At 31.6% G+C, this 21,961-nt stretch overlaps 1 protein-coding gene across 4 annotated transcripts in view; it reads left to right on the forward strand.

Annotated features, from left to right (window-relative positions):
- The window catches only part of LOC106473028 (serine/threonine-protein kinase Nek7-like), a 48,349-nt gene that overhangs the window by 16,309 nt on the left and 10,079 nt on the right, over window positions 1-21,961 (forward strand). For 2 of the 4 annotated variants that reach the window (XM_022401539.1, XM_022401540.1), the window contains 8 exons: window positions 3,651-3,741; window positions 9,089-9,338; window positions 10,455-10,517; window positions 13,479-13,589; window positions 15,295-15,403; window positions 16,660-16,767; window positions 19,026-19,120; window positions 20,640-20,753. In XM_022401539.1, the coding sequence (XP_022257247.1) occupies window positions 3,725-3,741; window positions 9,089-9,338; window positions 10,455-10,517; window positions 13,479-13,589; window positions 15,295-15,403; window positions 16,660-16,767; window positions 19,026-19,120; window positions 20,640-20,753 (867 nt within the window). In that variant the 5' untranslated portion in view covers window positions 3,651-3,724. The remainder of the gene's footprint in view (window positions 1-3,650; window positions 3,742-9,088; window positions 9,339-10,454; window positions 10,518-13,478; window positions 13,590-15,294; window positions 15,404-16,659; window positions 16,768-19,025; window positions 19,121-20,639; window positions 20,754-21,961) is intronic. The other 2 variants (XM_013933703.2, XM_022401538.1) reach the window with 1 other exon arrangement.

Raw genomic sequence — 21,961 nt, forward strand, 5'->3', positions numbered from 1 at the left:
ATTGTTCTAGTAGGCAAGATAATATACAATTATACATGCAAGTCAGTGTTCTAGTAGGTAAGATAATGTAGAATTATACATGCAAGTCAGTGTTCTAGTAGTTAAGATAATGTAGAATTATACATGCAAGTCAGTGTTCTAGTAGTTGAGATAATGTGGAATTATACATGCAAGTCAGTGTTTTAGTAGTTAAGATAATGTAGAATTATACATGCAAGTCAATGTTCTAGTAGGCATGATAATGTAACATTATACATGCAAGTCAATGTTCTAGTAGGCAAGATAATGTAAAATTATACATGCAAGTCAATGTTCTAGTAGGCAAGATAATGTAAAACTATACATGCAAGTCAATGTTCTAGTAGGCAAGATAATGTAAAACTATACATGCACTAGTTATAAAGCTACTAAAAGTAAATTTATTCTTGAAAAAGTTTTGAACTGTGTTTTTACTTAAGTATTTTTTATTAAGTTTTAAACATTATACAAAGTAACTTTAGTAATATATTTACATTATTGATTTTGTTTCAGATTAGATGGGTAGACTTGTTATTGTTGTGAACATTTGTGTTAATTATTCTAAGAATTCTGAAATTTGCAAGTAGTTCATACATATAATGTGTAAGCAACAAATTCATTAACTTCGAGATTTTTATGCATTATTGTTAATCTAATATGATATTTACACAGATTTGACAAAAACCGTTAAAAATGTGCTTCATTATTTTCTTAGCTGTTATCTGACCATTTCAACTTTTTAAAGTGACTTTCTTTTTATATTCATTAGTTATTGGATTTAGGTTTTAATAAGTTTGTCTTTTTTTCCTCTCCATCTGGCCTGATGGTTAGGTGCTTGACTCACAATCTTCAAGTAGTGGGTTTGAATCCTGTCACTGAATGCCCTTCCACCACTGTGGGCATCATTATATGACAGTCACTTCCATTTTTTGTTGTTGGTGAAGATTAGCTATGCACAATATAACATTTAGATCTGGAGAGGATAAACTATCAGATTGTAATTGTTTCTTTTCTCATGAAGTAGATATATATATATATATATATATTATCTGCTTAAAGGGATAAACCTGTACAGCTTTCATGTCAAAACTGTACCTTTTTTTAATGCGTGAACTTCTATTCATTGTAATAGTTGGTTGTCATAAGAAATATGAATATAGGTGATATATGATTAGCTCAGCATCTTTGCTGTTTTTTTTTAAGATCATAAGCTTTACAACTGCTCATTGTAAAAAATTTTCTTTATTATTGTAGTTTGTCTAAACCCTTTCTTCACTCCCACACCCCTGAAAAGAATGTGTACACAAGATGCAATATGTCTTCTCCAACTGCAGATTGTTCTTGTTCTTTACCATCTTTGATTGTATAAACTAAGATAGTGGTGTCCTCACTACTCAAGGAAAATTTCAGGGAAAAAAATATTTATCCAAGTCAGAAAAATGCTGTGGAGGTTTAGATTAGATCAGAGAAATTTTATATTTTACCAATGTCCTTGAACATCAGATATATATTACAATATTTGTGATATGTACATTTTTTATGCTAATTAAAACATATCTGCTTCAAATATTAAATCATCACTATAATATTCCATCTGAAGACTGTAGGTTAAATCAGTTGAATCATCACTATAATATTCTATCTGAAGACTGTAGGTTAAATCAGTTGAATCATCATTATAATATTCTATCTGAAGACTGTAGGTTAAATCAGTTGAATCAATGGAAAAAGTGGTGGAAGACTGTCAGAAATTGTTTGTTTGTTTTTTAATTTTGTTCAGGGGAAAATATTTCAGAGTCAGGGAATTTTATTTTGCCTTCTAGCTGAGAATCATGGAAGTGCAGGCTCAATAACTGTAACAACTACACGTAAGTCTTGTCTTATACAACCTTGAATGGTAACAATTCATAGATAGCATCCAGCTGTGACAAACATTGACTGCCTGTTCTCTTTACCATATTGATCTACACCTTTTGGAGTTTAGTCACACACACACCTATCCCAGTTGCCATGGTAACATTGCTATTACTTCATAGTGATCTAATAATGTGAGAAAATCAATAAACCTGGATGCTTACTAAAGCCTTTCTTTAATATCAAAAGATTATCACACTTTCTTAGAAAACCAAAGTTTGTTCTCTAAACTTGAATATGAAAATACAAGATGATTAACACAAGAGCTTTTGCATGTACTTACTTATCAATATTGTGAATTCAGAATCCATGGCAACTAAAATAGCAAACAAATATACCAAAAAAGTTTTTCTTATTTTTATTTACAATAAAGTCAACATGAAAGCAGGAACGTGTTGTGGAAAGCAGCTAGCTACCAGTACATAGAATTGTTTTAAAATTAAACTGACCACCACATTCATATTTGTATGGGAATAAATAACCTTTTGATATAGAAAATATAAATGTAATATTCTGTGTAAACATCTAAATTAATATTTAATTGTTTCAGGATTGTAGCTCATGAACAAATACATTATGTAAATTTAATACTTTATTGTGTATATGAAATACTTGGTACTGTATCTTGGCTTATTTATGCTAAATGATATGTAGTTGCACTGCATTGTTGATCTATATATGTATGTATAAACTTGACATTTACAGCTTGCTTTTATACAAGTGTAAAACACTCATTAGAGATTATCCATACAAGTTAATATGCTGATTCAAGTGCATGTTGTTTTTAAAATATATAAAAACATTTGAGTTTGGCACAATAGCAAATATCTGTTCACACATGTAAGGTTAAGTTTTTGACTGCATGAAGGATTTTGTTGAAAATTTGTTTTTGGCAAGAATATTACAGGTTTTAATCCATGCCAACTTTTTATTAATGGCTGGTGTAGGACTAGCCATCACTGAAGTATTTTAAGGTTTACATTTATTGTATAGTGTGTTGTTTTAATTTTAAAGGAAATCGGTGTTAGCAATGACAGGAAAGTATCTGATAAACACTGTCAAGTAATGTTGAGTTCCTATAGAAAAGTTATTCAAATTGGAATAATTCAGAGATATGTTGTCCTGGCAGGAAGTCTTTGTCATGTTTCAAAATTCAGTAATACTTAACGATACTATTTGATGTGTTTATATGTATTTTTTACTTGTACTCGTTTATTATTATAAGAATGCACTTAAAGTAATGTATTGAAAACAGTCATTTAAAGAATGAAAATATACGTTGTATTAAGACATTTTTATTTAATTTGATGTGTGATCATAGTAGGAATAATTCATCTTTGTAGTATAACCTGTACAATAACATTTTGACGTGAGTGAAATGCTGTAACTGATGTTATATAGATAAACTGGAAAAGCCGTTTACGTGTAGGTTAACAGCCAGTTGCAGGCCTAAAGCACTGTGGTTAGTTCATATTGTAACCAGCTGGCTGAAACTTAAAAAAATGTTCTGCATAGTGTACTTTTGTCATTCTTTCTGATAGCTTAAAGATTGTTCAAGAAACTTGTCAAGTCACTGCACGTACTTTTAATAATATTTTACTTAGGTTAGGTATGGATTTTGGCTTTAATCAAATAAGTGGTTTTGTAACTTGTGTATTTTTTCTTGATATATGTTTTGTAAGACTTAGCTTATGTTGTACCTTACTTTTTTTTTTTAGTACACTGAGATAAAAAACATTCAGGTGGTCAGTGAATAAAAGAAGTTTGAGAACTACTGCTCTGGATTACTCATATGAAATTGATCATTTGGTAAAAATTAAGATATGTATATATTCTTTTGCTGAATTGATTTCAAATAGTTTTTGTATTAAATCTACCAAAATATCCATTGTTTTTTTTCAAATGGCAAACATCTTTGAGGGTCAGAAATGTAGGGCATTACCTTTTATTACTTTTATAGTCATATTCATGGATCTTAATGTGCAGTGATTTTTTCATATATGGGTTCTTTTTATAGTCTTATTCGTGGACCGTAATGTCATTGATTTTTTCATATATGGGTGTTTCCTTTTCACTAGACTCTTAGCTGGGAGTATTCTGGATGATATGATGATGAGGATTTTTAGTTTGAGCTTATTAATCTAATTTATTGAGGGTGAGCATTTAGGAAATGAAGGTCAGATTGAGTTATATAGAATAATTCATGGTGTTATCTATATGTTCTGTGCTAACAGTTCTTTCATAGACTCATGCACATTAAAGATTTATTGCTAGTGAATTTTATTTTATTTTGTTGTTGCTAGTTTTATGAATAAAAAAAAGGAAAAAGTAGAATAATATTGTGGATCTTTTCAGCTTCAGCTCATAAATGTTAAAGGTCAGAAATACTACTCATTGCTACTGCCAAAACATTTTTTGTGCATGCACCAATTGGAGGGCAACACATCCTTCATGCATATTATTCTACTTAAGCACATTATGTATTACCAAAAGCTTATTTTTTCCTCTGCACTGCAAGTGATTGGTTTTCTGTTTTACTCAATTTATGGGGTCCCAACAGGTTTTGTTTCCTTGGGGCTTGGTAGGTTCACCTATTTCTTGGTTTTTGTTACTTTCTTTTGTTCCCCCCTCTTGAATGGCTGATCATTATACAGGTGACTTATTTCTGGCAACATCCTTTGGCTTCAGTCCAGTGGAAACTGATCTCTCACATTTTATGCACTTGTGGATTTCCTTTCCAGAAGATCTTTGGTTCACACAGGTGCTATCTCATGGGCTTTTTCTGTCTTTCCACACTCCACCTCCTTTTCTTCTGTTGTCTTTCCAACCCCCTCAACAAATCCCTTGAGTCTTGGGTGCCTTGAAGAGGCTGTAACTTCTGTTTTACTCTTATCTTTTTGTTCCTGAGAAGAGAGGAGATTGGCATCCCTCCATAGATCTATCATCATAGAACCAATTTCTTTTCACCCCTCAGTTCAAGATAACATTTTTCTCGGTGTGAGGTGGATGTTCTCTCCCATTCTGTGGATGACCAAGGTCGATATTTCAGATGCATTTCATCACATTTTGATTTGTTCAACCTCCTATCTCTTTTTGGTTTGTCCATGACAATTGAGTTTTTAGTTCTGGGTCCTTCCCTTTGGTTTGGCTATGGCCTATATGTTTTTAATTGGGCTCTGAGAGTATTTGCTTGAAGGGTGCAATCACTGAGCTTCGATCTCCTTTTTTTTTCTTTGGAAACCATCTCGTGGGTTTTCTAGTTAGGCCCTCCATGACCATCTTACCCTCCCCCAGACACTCAATAGTCAGCATAAGAGCTATAGCACAGATAATCCTTTGTGCAGCTTTGAGTTAATAAAGAACCTGTCTTTTTTATATCTGTGAAAAAAGTTCAGTCCAGAAAAGAACTTGACAATTTTCACTGAGGCTTCAAACTTGACAGTGGATTGGCTGTCTCACTAAGACTGGATCCTTTACATAGTGGTCTCTACATTCTCTGATATATGAGTGTATTTATTCCCACTTTGGTCCTTCTCTCCTTAACACCTTTGTAACTACTGTCAATGACCTTCCATCTCCTTCCTGGTCATTCTTCTTTCCTTTCTCCTGTTCTTACAGATCTCTCTTGAGGCTTTCTTATCAATCACCTGGTTTTGCATTTGGACTAGAACCTCTCTTTCAGTCTCAGAGATTTCAAATGTCCCATGTTCAAACCTTTGGTCACCTGTTCCCTCTATCATTTTTTTTTCTAAAGACTTTTCTTCTCTTTCTCCCTTGAAGGAGATGCCACTCTGACATTTTTATCTTGGACACCTCCCACACTATTTATTACAGAGGCAGGTTAATTTTATTACCTGGCTGCTCCTTCCTCCCCATGACATGAGCTATCTGGGAAGGTGCATGATCAGATGTCTTCTCCCTTTCTTCTCTGTATGGGCCCCCCAGTGGCACAGCGGTATATCTGTGGGCTTACAATGCTAGAAACCGTTGTTCAATACCCGTGGTGGACAGAACACAGATAGCCCTTATGTAGCTTTATCCATAATTAAAAACAAAGAAACAAAAGAAAAATCTCTGTATGATTTTTCCAATCCTGAGTGTTTTAGGGCTAACTCAGTGATATCTTGCTTGTACTGCCCACCTTCAAGGTATTCAGCATTGCATTTTCTTGCCATATGATTCCTCCTCTTCTCATGATTTAGTTCCTTCCATTTTGATTATTTGGGTTTAACAACTTGTCCCACCTGTTTATTCCTCCATATGAGGTGACACCTTTCCTCTTTTTCATGTCACCTTCCATAACGTTTGGTTTCTCATGGTTTCTCTTGCCTCTAGCTGTCAACATCCCTTAGATGAAATATTGCAGGGGTGGAGACAACTCCCTGACACATTTCTGTCCAATTCTTACACTGCATTGCAGTTTCATCTGTCTGAGTTACATCTAGCTCTATTTGCTATTCTTTAATCTTTACAAAAACTCTAAGGTGGTAAGTTATCACTTATTTTTTTACAGTTTCAACATCACCAATATTATATTTATATATACTGGATGTTATGGAACCTACTAGGTAGCCACTGTTCCTTCATAGGGAATACTTTTCTCTTCTGAAACCTGGATTGAGTGGGAGATGACAGAAAATATTATGCACATCTGCCCATGTTAACCCCATTTGTAGTATTCCATTGTACAATCTATCTTTGTGATCTTATGCAGATAACAGAATATTCTTGTTCAGTCCATGTACCTCTCCATTGTTCTCCTCTATGCAAAGTATTCTCATTTTTTTCTATTAGAGTAAAAACAGAACTCTTGCTTCCCTATTCCCAAGCCACTGGGGAGGTCAGTATAGAGAGTTCCTCTTTGGGTCAGTGTAATCCTGTATTTTTGAGACCAAGTAGACATGTCTTTCAATTGAACGTAGGACTAGATGTGTAGTGCAAACCACCTCTACACTAAAAACCAGACTGTTCCTGATAGTCAGGCCAGTCAGGTGGTTGCATCAGACAAGTACCGTATATGTTAATGCAAGTTGAGATTGGATCTTCATTCAAAGGCTTGGCTCATGTGCAAAACCCTTTTCAGTAGTTTTGTAGAGAGATGAGTACCTATGTGAAATGCATTTTCAAAGAAAATGTAAACATTTTAAACCCACATTTTTTTCCTTCTGGTTTTTTATAGGGATGATTTGGTAGACCAAATTGATGATGAAGATAAAAAGCTGCATCCATATTTCCTGCAGATATTTAAAGGAAGACCATGTGTGCTGGAATATAAAGAATAAGCTTGCAAAAGTTTGCATTTAGAGAATTTAATATTCAAATTTTCCTTTAGAGAAACTTTCATTAAATATGATTTATTTTAGTCTTGATCAAGCAGAGGTGAGGATTTTCAACTCATTTAATTTATAAAACCATAACTGTGCAATGTAATGTTTTTGTATAGATAATACAGTTACATCGTGACATTATCTAAACAGTTATTGGACAAAAGTCCCTGTGTGTTTATGCCTGCTTAAAACTGCTAAACTGTTTGTCACCAATCTTTTTATGTATCCTTAGGGGATCCAACCAGGAAGGTGATAGTTTTTGCTCAGATCTCCCCACCCCCCCACCCCACACACACACTTGTCTTTGTATGTGCTATGTGGAAATAGAGAAAAATTATAACCAACATTAGTTTGTAAACACTGTCATTCAGATTTATAAGGGGTACTGATGGATTTTTTTCCAGTTTCCTCTTTCATTACATGGGATAAATGTACATACAGTCTATGTATTTTTAATCATTACTGGTATGTTTAGGACAAAAAACAGAAACACTATTTATATTCATAGCTTGCAAAAAAAATTAACTATACAATTGTATTTCATTTTCAAATCCCATCAGTCATTTGAGGGATTTCTTTTTCATACATAATTTCAAGATAGACAAACTTATATTTAATGAGATGTTATTAAATCATGCGTTACTTATTGCTTTTTGATAAAGAACTAAAATAGAAAATAATTTAAATTATCAAGCCCAGTGGACATGAATAATTTTATTCTTATGTATTTTAAATCTTTATATTTATTGGCAATTTTGGAATAAATGAACACTTTTAAATATTCATAATTGTTAAAAATTTCTTTTTCAAATTTCATCAATCATCTGATGGATTTAACATTCATCGATATAACCACCTTGTAACAATACCTATCAGTGTTGTGTGCTTTATTAAAGACATTTAAATATACACATGAAATAGAAATTACTCAGTTTACTTCCACAGTTTGTATTGAATGTAAGTCTGATACTACATAACTTGTTATGAGTGTGTAATAAATAATATTTAATGTAAGTCTGATACTACATAACTTGTTATGAGCATGTAGTAAATAATATGGAATGCAAGTCTGATACTACATAACTTGTTATGAGCATGTAATAAATAATATTGAATGTAAGTCTGATATTAAATAACTTGTTATGAGCATGTAATAAATAATATTTAATGCAAGTCTGTTACTAAATAACTTGTTATGAGCATGTAATAAATAATATTGAATGTAAGTCTGATACTACATAACTTGTTATGAGCATGTAGTAAATAATATTGAATGTAAGTCTGTTACTAAATAACTTGTTATGAGCATTTAATAAATAATATTGAATGTAAGTCTGATACTACATAACTTGTTATGAGTATGTAATAAATGATATTGAATGTAAGTCTGATATTAAATAACTTGTTATGAGCATGTAATAAATAATATTTAATGTAAGTCTGGTACCACATAACTTGTTCTAGTTTCAAGTATTAAACATTGTGGGTTACTATTCTTGTAATATGTATTGATAAACACAGACTTTGTTGGCCTTTATTGATCCAAGCTGCATGGTACAGGAACATAATTATGAGTCATGTGAGGAAACTCTTTAAAAACCTTTCACATGCATGCATAAAGTGAAATTTGTAGCAGCATTGTTACAATGTGTTAATGTGCATATTTTTATGTTGTGTTCACTTAAAAATTATTTTAGTAACATGCATAGATGTTATTCAATGTGAGCAATTCTTATTTTTAACAGATCTTCTGAGAAACTTGTATTTGTCTGTTGATTTATCTTACAGTAAAAAAAAAAAATTTTAATCAGATTTTTTCTTCTTTCTAGGTTCATGAATTATCCTCACACTAGCTATTGTCGACGTTACTCTTCATCATCAGCAGTCTTTTCTATTCCCTTGTCAGCAAAAATGGCCAGCATTGACAGTGAATTGGCAAAACTTACCACTAATGACTCCATCTATGGGACACTGTCTAATTTTGACATTGAGAAAAAGGTTGGAAAAGGACAATTTAGTGTTGTATATCGAGCTCGATGCAAGTTAGACAAAAGTATGGTAGCTCTTAAAAAAGTGCAAGTAAGTTTATCAAATTTACATTATATCTATAAGGATGATTGCAGACTTTTTGACTTTTCATTTACAAGTTATATGATAATTTTAGTTGTCATTGTTTGCTATATGTTACCCATTATGCAATATATACACAGTACCAGTTACTCACTGAGTTACTGAGAAAAAAGCCTATTCAATCATTTTGTATTCTGTTTAGCAGCATGTGGATCTACTATAAATAAATGTTTTTCTTTTTTTACCTCTTTGCATTCTGTGAATACTTTTACTGTTCCTAATATGAGTTAAATACTAAATATTAACCTCTGAACCTTAAACCCCAAACATGGGAAAAACTGTCACTGCAATATACGTTTTTGTGTGTGCCATTCATATACATTCCAGTGACAGTTTTTTCTTTATGATATTTAACAATATTCAATCTATGCACTGTTCACTTGATACTAAAGTGAATTTTAGAAACACTGAATTTAAGAAATGTGTTTAAAAAATTTTTAATATTTCTATAACAATACTGTGAATATACTCTGATGAAACAATGAAAAAATACTTAATTTTTACAACAAAAAAGACATCACAAAGTGGTAACATATTGTGGGCTTAATTAGAATAACAGACTGCACAATATGAATATAGCTGTGTGTGTGTGTGTGCTGCTTGTATTTTTACAAACCATGGTAACTGTATGCTGTATTATACCACTGATTTGTACATATCGTACATATATCATACCGACAAAATTATTTTTATGTAAACCATGTAAATCCTTTTTACTATTTTCGTTGGCATTTTGGGGAATAATATTAAAGAACTGAAGTAAGGAATTTCATAAAACCATTGTAGTGAGTGTCTCTAAAAATCCATACATTATGTACATATAAAGAGAATAAATATTTAAGTTTTTTGTTTTTGTAGTACTGGGCAATTCAAAATCAGAAGTTTAACTTGCTGAAACATTGGATGTGATAATTAAGTTAACCTTTACCACTTATTCAAGCAATGGGCAAGTTTGTTCATAGTGATGAAATTCAAAGGAACATTGTAACTGAAGGATTTTGATTATATATAGATATATACACACACACACACACACAAAATATTTTGTATAATCTTTGTTTTCAGATTTTTGAAATGATGGATGCTAAAGCTAGAATAGACTGTATGAAGGAGATTAATCTGTTACAGGTAAGTTTTTTCTGTTAATGTATAATAAAAAATATAATGCTTGTGCTTGGTCTTGATTTCTCTTCACAACACAATAACTACACAATTTCCAGTTAAATTTATCTATAGCATCTCTTTTCACTAATCAAGAGATAAAATTAAATATTACAACTCTCAACCTGAAACTAAAACCAACTAAGGAACATAGTCTAGGCTAAATGTTACTTAAAGATGCTGGACCATATGTTGTTAAAACCAGATAAGTAACAGAGGCTAGGCTAAATGTTTCATAGAGACACTGGAACATATGTTCTAAAACCAGAAAAAGAACAGAAGTTAAGCTATGTGTTACATAAAGAGGCTAGACCATATGTTGTTAAATTCAGATAATGAACAAAAACTAGGCTACATGTTTCATAAAGAAGCTAGACCAAGTGTTGTTAAAGCAACTAAGGAACAGAGACTAGAACATATATTGTTAAAACCAGATAAGGAATAGAGGCTCGGCTAAATGTTTCATAAAAAAGTCCAGACCATATGTTCTTAAAACTAACTAGGAAACAGAGACTATGCTATGTGTTACTTAGAGACTGGACCATGTGTTGTTAAAACCAGATAAGGAACACAAACTAGGCTACATGTTACTTAAAGAGGCTAGACCATATGTTGTTAAAACCAGTTAAGGAACAGAAGCTAGGCTAAATGTTATTTAAAGGGACTAGACCATATGTTCTTAAAACCAGAAAAGAACACAGGCTAGGCTAAATGTTTCATAAAAAGGCTAGATCATCTGTTGTTAAAGCCAGATGAGGAATAGAGGCTAGGTATGTGTTACTTAAAGAGGTTAGACCATAGGTTTTTAAAACCATAAAAGAACAGAGACTAGGCTAAATGTTTCATAAGGAGGCTAGACCATATGTTGTTAAAATCAGCTAAGGAACAGAAACTAGGCTAAATGTTATTTAAAGGGACTAGACCATATGTTCTTAAAACCAGATAAGGAACAGAAACTAGGCTACATGCTACTTAAAGAGGCTAGACCATGTGTTGTTAAAACCAGCTAAGGAACAGCGGCTAAGCTATCTGTTACTTAAAGAGGCTATACCATATGCTGTTAAAACCCGCTAGGGAACAGAAACTAGGCTATGTGTTACTTAAAGAAGCTAGACCATGTGTTGTTAAAATGAGATAAGGAACAGTGGCTAGTCTAAATGTTTCATAAAGAGGCTAGACCATATGTTGTTAAACCTAGCTAAGGAACAGAAATTAGGCTACATGTTAATTAAAGAGGCTAGACCATGTGTTGTTAATACCAACTACAGAACAGACGCAAGGCTATGTGTTACTTAAAGAGGCTAGACCATGTGTTGTTAAAAGCAGATAAGGAACAGTGGCTAGTCTAAATGTTTCATAAAGAGGCTAGACCATATGTTGTTAAAAGCAGCTAAGGAACAGAAACAAGGCTACATGTTAATTAAAGAGTCTAGACCATGTGTTGTTAATACCAACTATGGAACAGAAGCAAGGCTATGTGTTACTTAAAGAGGCTAGACCATGTGTTGTTAAAAGCAGATAAGGAACAGAGGCTAGGTAATTAATTGAGAATGGTGTTGTGAATTCCCATTTTCTTAAAATAATAATTATAGCATTTTGCAGGTATTTACTCCCGTGTTGTGTTACCCATTATCAGATTCTTCCATTTGGGTTTCATCATATCTGGTTCAAGTAAAACAAAACATCATTGTTAATTTTATAGCTTTTCATTTATAGTTTGAAGAACCAGAAAGTATTTTGAGTCATATAAAATAAAATAGTAAGTATTAGTAGATCATTTCTCTTTGACATTTGAAAAGAAAATATCTTACAACACTGATTGGCATGAGAGCTGACTCTGCATCAAGTTAATTACACACTGGTCTTTAGTTGGCTACAGATGAGAAATTATGTTTGTAGTAGAAAGGTTAAAAAAGATTTGTTTTTACTAGCTCATTCTATGTGGCATCTGTAGATAGAAAATTAACTGCTTAAGGCTTAAGAGAAACATCTATTTACTAACAGTTGGATGGAGCAAGTGACCTCTTAACACATTTACTGTTTTCTCAAAACCACCATAGACAAAATGATTAAATGCCTGGTAGTTAATAGTTAGGGGAAGAGGTTTTTATTTTACTGGGAAAAAAAGGAAACCAAACTGTTTAATCAAAACTGTCAAGTGAGCTGATATACATGTATTAAGAATTAGATGTAATATTTGAAATAGTTACTTGAAAACTTGTAGTCATTGTTTTGTATGCTGCATAAATCATGTCACGCGATACACACATTAACTCTAGTTTATACCAGAAACACAGCACCCATATGTTAGCTTATAAAATTATATTTTAGGGTTAATTTCATGTGATATAGTTAATTCTCACTATCTATATTCTTAGAAGCAAAAAAAAGTGAAATGCTCAAAATTAGAGCTGAGGAATTAATGGAACTTACTAATCAAATCAGTTGTCATGCTCATTAATTGATTACATTCAAGTGATTGATTATTGTTGTGAAATTGCTGTAAAAAAATATTTATTACTTTAAATTGTGGTGAATAAAACAACTTAAAATGTTACAAGTTGGGTATTCATACCTGTGATGGAAAGAGCACAGCTTGCTCATTGTATATCTTTGTGCTTAACAACAAACAAACATAATGACAGTATTTCAATTACTTGGGTATTTGGGGTAATCAAAAACAGAAATAAATGGAAACCATAATTTTGATTGACTTATTATTTTCATGAGCTACAACACCAATCGATTAAGCTGAACAAACCTGAATTACTCACATCTAATAATACAAAATCATAAGGGCAATATTTCAATTACTGGATAGTTAGAATAACTGAGAAATTTGATTGAAATTTAAGCATTCAAACATTAGTTATGAGTTTTTTTTGTATGTAATATTTCATACTTCTTTTGTTTTGTTTTTCTCTTCAGCAATTAAATCATCCCAACGTCATCAAATATTTGGCATCTTTTATAGAAGATAATGAATTACACATTGTTCTTGAGTTAGCTGATGCAGGAGACCTGTCAAGAATGATTAAGGTGAGTTTGGGATGTAATGTCTTTGTAATTGTGTAACTGTATTCACAGAATTATCAAGGGCTTGTGGATGAAACTGACATTGTCTAGGAGTTCAAGATCATGTGTCTTAATATATATATATATATATATGTATGTGTGTGTGTGTGTATATAGTTAATGTTAGGTTAAATGTATAGACCTTAATCTCATTCTCTACTGTGTTACAGTTCTAATTACTTTAAGTATATGTCTGTGTGTTTAGTCTTTGTAAAAAAAAAAAAAAACCTTTTTACTGTCAATCTTGTGTACTTACAAAAAGGTTGATGTGTTGTTAGGTTAATATCATGATATAAACATCTGACTTCTCATACCCTTGTACTCTATAGACTATCTGGCAACATTTTATATTAACCACTGTAAAGTTTAGGCCTAACTGAGGTACCTTGTAGCAATGTTTTAGTTTTATTACTTGGTGGTTTGTAATTCAAGCTTCATAAGCCAGTTTATATTATCACTCATAATACGTTTAGTTATTGACAGTCTGATTTCAGCTAATACACCTTTCTTTGGAGAGCAGAACAATTAGTGTATTTTTGTTATTGTTTATATGTGCATGCAGATCTTCTTCCCTTTTTTGTGTTTTATGTGTTCTATTGATACTTGTGAGAGACATAGCACAGATAGCCCACTGTATAATGTTGGGTTTAACAACGAACATGAAGATGGGCTAATTGTTTTTATAAGTTTCTCTTGTGTAACTTAGTTTTTTAGCAAAAATAGCTAAATGATTGCTTAAGGCAACTTATTTTATATGTGTTCATCGCTGTTAAAATACAGGAAATTAACCATTACAGTAAATAATTTATTAGGGACAACAGAGAGTTCTTATTTCCATTTTTTTTAAAAGACTGGTTGCTCAGAGATGAGACAGGTTTGAGAGAGAGTTTCATTTGCAATGTGTGTCATGAAATTTTGATATTTTATTTTTTTTAAAGAATATTGTCATACATATACATAGTATTTATTATGGGCAAAAAAAAGCATTTGATATGTTGGCAAAAAATTGAAATACTATATATATATATATGCAAATAAGGTAACAAAATAGGACACTAAGTGTGAGAGGGCTCAAGAGAACATGTTCAATCTATGCGTGACAAAATGGCTAGAGAAACATTGAATTTTACGTAAATACAGGCAAATTCTATATGTGTTTGTGTGTATGTGTATATATATTTATATGTGTGTGTGTGTCAGTAAAGATTTTCAAACTATTTACATTATAAAAATATAGTTAGATGATTTTTATAGCAGTTATTAAACATTTATTCAGACTATTATCAGGGCACTTCTATGTGTATATAGTGTACATTTTCATATGACAACAACTTGAGCATTTATCATTAAAAGTTGTAATTGTGTTCATAAAAATTATATAAAAAATTTTTAACTTCTACTTCCATTGTTCAATTGAATTATCCAGATTTAGTGTTAAGAATCAAATTCAAAATATAGAATAAATCAACCAACTTTAATCTTTTAAAAGAACTAGAACCACCTGACTAGAAATAGTATGATATTTAGATAAATGTAACTGATTTGAGATAGTTTGAGAATGCTATGCAATGATAAGGTTAAAGAATTAAGACTTTAAGTTTTAAACTCATATACTGACTTAGATAGTCAAGCTTTGATTATTACACTGTCTGTATTGTATATTTGACAGCATTTCAAACGACAGATGCGACTGATTCCAGAGAAGACAGTTTGGAAGTATTTTGTGCAGCTTTGTAGTGCTCTAGAACATATGCATTCAAAACGGGTCATGCACAGAGGTAAGTTTAGTTGCTGGTGAAATTTTTTTGGGATCTTACAGTACGTTTTGGATTACCAAGACTCCAGAACATGTACATTCAAACTGGTCATGCACAGAGAGGAGTTTAGTAGCTGTTAAAATTTTCTTGGAATCTTACAATACGTTTTTGATTATCAAAACTGGTAACGAAGCCGTGGTGACCATATATCATGGTTAGTAACCTATAGGTTCACCTGAGCCTAATTATTAATTATATAATTTTTCTAATGAGATACTAGTTATTAAGGACTGTGTGTACATCATTAAAAGGAGCTGAAATTTGGTTACGGGTTTTTTAGTTAGAAAAAATATACTACTGATTCATCAGCAGTCTCCCATTAGGCCTTGAACCAACTATCTGAATAGTTTCATGATGGAGTTATCTGAGTTTTACTGACTTCTACGATAGGTTGACTGAGTATGCTATTAGTTTGGTGACTAAAGAAAATTTTTATCTGTTTCTTGTGTGTGGTTCATATCTAATTATTATAACACTATTCCATGTTTCTGTATGGTCTACGTCTCTGACTTGGTGTGCTATTATAGTATTATAGAATGTTGTATGTATATTATGCTCTTTCATTCAGTATAATGTAGTCCACATTAACAAGGGATGTTTGATGTGTTATATCTGTGATCATGTAGTGTTTTGGCTTTTTGTGTTTGAATTTTTTTGTATGTAGTACTGCAGTATGAAATATATATGTTTGAAGTTTTTATTACTCTTTAAAACCAAATTACAAACTAAAGTAGTAGTTATGTGGATAGAATTGTGAGGAAAAATTGAAATAACCTTTTCTATGCGTGCGTTTGCAGGTCTGGGAAATCTTGAATTTTGCTTCAAGTATCAAGAAATGTTTTGGAAAAACTGAGACCACAGTGAAATGTGCTTAGGTCTTTCAAGTACTTGTTGTCCTTCAAAATAGAAAAGTAACAATTTTTGAATTGTGAATTAAAATAAAAACAAATCCTAGGAAGCATGCCCTAAGAATGTACTAGCCGAACTTTGAATTTTCTAAGCATGCCATGTTAGATGACCAATAACTTTGTACTGGTATCATTATTTTTCTTCACATACTAACAAGATAACTGAGAATTGTTGTATTATAAGTGTAAGATGTAAAAGTTAACTAATTAATAATCATTGAGTTTATGGGTCAAACCTAGTGTAACATAGATTAAATGTTTGGAATATGCTAAGTAAAATAAGTGAACTGATATGCATACGTATTACAGATATCAAGCCCGCAAATGTATTCATCACTGCCCAGGGAGTTGTGAAACTGGGTGATCTAGGGCTTGGTCGATTTTTCAGTTCAAGAACCACGGCAGCTCATTCCTTAGGTAAGATAAAATATTGTAAGTTATAAAAGTGATAGCTACACTCCCTGCCTGAAGATTTTATGTTGAACTTGGCATGTAAAGATATTTGTAGTATGTGAAACCAGCAAATAAGCTTTAGGTGTAGTGCTTGCTTTAAATTCAGCATTGTGTGATATTATACTTTGTTGATTATAGTTTTCTGATTGGTCTTCTTTTCTTTAGTTGTTAATAGAAAAAAACAGCAATTTTAACTTGTACAGATAGAACAACAACACAAAATACTATTACTTGTAGACCTACTAAAGAGTGTATAAACATAATGATTATATTAGTCACCAAATTATTGTTATAGTATCAGTTGTTAAAGTGATTTTTTAAATGGTTTTAAATACTCAGTTTTGTGTACAAATAGGCAGCCATGGCTGCAAGAAAATTGAATACAACATGTGCTGAAGAATTTAACACGTAGTTAAAGATTTCGTTTAGTTTTTTATAACAAAAACTATATATTCTGAATTCTAATAGTTTACCTGTTGTAATAAGGTATGATTGTCTTCAAAACCTAATACATCATTATTCCTTGAAAAAAAAGAGAATTTCCTAAGTTAGTCTACAAGAATGACAGCTAGAATTTTATTAAATTTGTTAACTGTTGTTAGAGAGCTCTTATAAATTATGTTGGTGGATAGAGTTCTGAGATTTTCAATGGCAGCAAGTTATGAGTAGAGCTGGGCAATGAATTAATACAATCAATTAGTATTACTTAAAATATTCAATTATCATAAAGGATTAATGTAACAAAATAATAAACTAATCATAATTAGTATTTTTGATTATTCTATCTATTCAAGTAATCAAAATGTTGATATTATGATTTCTTATTATAAATTCCAATTAATCAAGGTTGTTCAACTTAATCAAAATTAATGTTTTCGATCATTACCGTTTTTGACTATTCTAATTATCCAAGTCTCATGTGGGAATGATTGGTTAGTTGAATGTAATTTATTAATTATTTTCAAATTTCACATAGCCCCCAGTGGCTACGAACTTGTATCCAAAGTGAGAGGAAAAGTTGGTTCAAATTTCACATAGCCCCCAGTGGCTACGAACTTGTATCCAAAGTGAGAGGAAAAGTTGGTTCAAATTTCACATAGCCCCCAGTGGCTACGAACTTGTATTCAAAGTGAGAGGAAAAGTTGGTTCAAATTTCACATAGCCCCCAGTGGCTACGAACTTGTATCCAAAGTGAGAGGAAAAGTTGGTTGTAGTCTTAAATTTATTGTAAGAAATACCTGACATGATGTCAGAAACTTAATAGAAAAGGTATCAAGTGGTCTGATGAATTTAAGAACAGTTGTGTATGTGAGAATACAGTACTTTATTTCTCAAAGCCTGTGTCATAAAATCTCAAAGTGAATGGAACTTTAGTCATTTGACCAGTGGTAACTAGAAACTGTTATACATATGAGAGTCCACTATTTAAATTGTACTGATTTCTTCAGTAAACATTAAAATTTTATATCTACAAAATATGGCCAAACAGACTGGTATGGAGCTACAATTCCATGGTTTTAGTCTTTTGAATTCAAAATATATAAGAAAAACTCCCACTCTGGTCAAGAAAGAGTTTGCGGTGAGTGGTGTTGAATAGCTGAATTCCCTCTAGCCTATCACTTTGAAGTTAGGGGTGGCTATCTCGTATAGCTTTGTAGAAAATCCAACAAAACAAACATACAAAATATATTTGTTGCTTCATTTAAGAATTTTTAAGTCTTTAAAGAACTCATAATATTCAGGAATGATATTGTAGATTATGGAATAATGACAGATAATTTACTTAAAATACATAACATTAGAATGTGGCTAAGTTTTAAAAATACTCTCTTGTATATGGCTGTAATGAATTAATACTTCCATTTTCACATTCCAGTTTGTACAGTTAAAGTTTTGAATATGTTGCAAGGCACTAAATTAACTTATTGATTTTTATTTCCTTCAAATAATTATAATAACAATTTGAATATCCTTGGTTTACTGGAATATATATATGTGTGTGTGTGTGTGTGTGTTATATTGTAGCAGTGTGTCATTAAAATTTGTATAATTTTGGTTTACTGGAATATATATATATATATATATATATATGTGTGTGTGTGTATGTTGTAGCAGTGTCTCATTAAAAGTTGTATATTCTTGGTTTACTGGAATGTGTATATGTGTGTGTGTGTGGAGAGAGAGAGAGATGACTATTTTTAATTGTGCTTATCTTATCTCAGTGGGAACCCCATATTATATGTCACCTGAGAGAATTCATGAACATGGATACAATTTCAAATCAGATATTTGGTCTCTTGGCTGTTTGTTGTATGAGGTAAGGAATTATTTAAAATATACATATGTGTGTGTGTTGAATGACAAAAATTGTTTATTATAAGAAATGTGGTTGAGTGGGGTCCAGTGGTTAGTATGCTGGACTGTGGAGCTGAGATTCTACAGTTTGCATGCTGTTACCACAAAACCTATAGCATCACATTTTGGGACCATGGAGGAGTTATTAGAATAACAAGCTAAATACCTCAATTTGTTTGACACGAGTAGCCAAAGAGTTAGCAATGAGGGCTGTTTACTAGCTGCCTTACCTCTAATCAATCACTTCAAAATTAGGGATGGCTACTGCAGATACACTTCACAAAACTTTGCATAAAATTCAACAAACAATAAACAATTTCATAGCCAAGCTTGTTTGGATGTTGTTTAATATTTTGACTTAATGTATTGACAGCTGGGATGGTTACCTTATTACTTTGATCTTGTGTACTTTTTCTTGAAGTTTTTGAAATAAACCTATTGTATTCTTCCATAATTTATATCAGGCAGGTCTGTCTGGAAGCTAAGTATAGTATTTATAGTATAACAAATGTGTGTAGGGTAACCCCTTAAGTTGGTAGTGCAGGAGAAAATATCCTACACCCTTGATGGGGGGGGGGGGGTATAAGTGGGGTTTACTTCATTTTCTACAATATGTAAATGAATTATAAAAACTAAATTGTCTTCAGCCTTGCAGATTGCATAGCTATTTACCAAGTGACTACCTTAGAAAAGACACTATTTGTAATGATAAGAAACTTCCTTATTGATGGAAGATGTAGATAGACTAATGATGAGTAAAGGACACATTTTGGAGTGATAAGAAACTACCTTATTGATAAAAGTTGTTGATAGACTAATGATGAGTAAAGGACACGTTTTGGAGTAATAAGAAACTTCTTTATTGATAGAAGATGTAGATAGACTAATGAAGAGTAAAGGACACGTTTTGGAGTGATAAGAAACTACCTTATTGATAAAAGTTGTAGATAGACTAATGATGAGTAAAGGACACGTTTTGAGTGATAAGAAACTTCCTTATTGATAAAAGTTGTACACATAACTAATAGTATCACATAGGGAACTTTTGTAACTGCATTGTGTCAACACAGTATGCAAGCAATGCTACATTTGGGAACAAGTACACAAGGATTGATAGTGCACAGCACAGAGATTTTAAATTTGGTAGTATTCTTGCACTATTCTGCTGGTATAAAGGAGATACTTCTGTAGTTCTGTAGGAACGTGGTAATAATGTATACATGGTAATGTGTGTTTATGGTAATAATGTATATATGGTAATATGTGGAGATATAAGGAGAGCAATACTTTAAATGTTTTTACATTTTTATTGAGATGGTGATTTTAATAATAAAGTTATTATTCATCAATGTCTTTCGATTGGTGCTATTATTAAAACTTCTAAAGATTTGAGTTTTGGACAGTTATGAAATAACAGAAAATTGCTTTTATTGAATATGTACACTACATTTTTAGAACTTTGTTTTTAATTTTTCCTCCAGATGGCAGCTCTACAATCACCATTTTATGGTGAAAGAATGAACTTGTACTCACTTTGTAAGAAAATTGAAGAATGTGACTACCCACCTCTACCAGCTGACATCTACTCTGAAGAGGTGAATAACTTTGGGTGTCAGTAAAAGCTGCTTATAGAAATCAAATTATAGTTTTGTAAACATATAAAAACTTTTAAGCACATGAAATTGTTTCTCTTTTCTCTTTATCCCAAAATAAAACTAGACTTTACCCGTTATACTAAAAGTTCTCAAATACAGTTTTACAAATCCTCTTGTCCAATAGTGGATCAGTAGTAAAACTTGGGGTTCAATTCCCTGTGGTAAACAAAAAAGATCATTGTGTAGCCTTGCTATAAAAAAATAAATTAATTTAAATATTGTCAGAATACTTTCTTATTTAGGCCAGTCAGTTTGAAAAAAAATTAAAAGAACAAGAAAAAGAAATCAGAAAGATTACTAAAGAAAAAAAAACCTAAATATGCTTATGAAGACAAATTTCTCAAGCAGATATCTTAGGCAGAGTATTTGTATTAGGTTGACTGGAAAAGGGTGCCTCTTAGAGGAACATATATTGGTGACTATACAATCTACTAATTCTGCTTGAATGTAGACTATGATGTTTCAAAAGGCAAAGACTATTTTCAACAATATTAACTAGAAGGAAAAGTTTGAACTTAAAAGTAAATCTTCAAAATTCTCTCAGTTAATTTCCAAAGTTTTTGAAATAATAATGTGTTTTTAACTTAGACCACACTTTATGAAGTTGTATTGAGAGACTACTTATGATTATTTGGTTCCAATAACCATAATTTAAAATATACATCTACATGTACAAACTGATCAATTTTGCAAACATTAGCAGTTTTGAATAGTCAATTAGGCTTAGCATTTCAGTTTTATTAATTAATCTTTTTACTAATGAATCAGAAGACATTTGCAGAATTGGAATATAAATTTTTGTTATATATTTTATGACCCAAGTTGTTTTATAGTGTTTAGAGCTGGTAAAGTATCAAGTGTAGCAGTCAACTCCTAAGCACCATAATCAATGTTCTCTTACGTATCTGCTTGTTTGATAATTTCCGGTAGAAATTCTTTCCGAGGAACTTCAGTGATACAAGTCCTTTCTTAATTAAACCAGTTTATTCTTTCTCGATACAACTTTTTGTAATACATAGAATTTCCACAGTCAGTTTAAACTTAACAACCTTTATAACACACGCTATAAATCACAGTGATTCACATACTTTACTTACGGTGCCTACTGTTCGCGTGACTCAATTATCTATCTGCTGCTGGGTTTATTT

Source organism: Limulus polyphemus, unplaced genomic scaffold, assembly GCF_000517525.1.
Source record: "Limulus polyphemus unplaced genomic scaffold, Limulus_polyphemus-2.1.2 Scaffold5821, whole genome shotgun sequence".
NCBI classification, from domain to species: domain Eukaryota; kingdom Metazoa; phylum Arthropoda; class Merostomata; order Xiphosura; family Limulidae; genus Limulus; species Limulus polyphemus.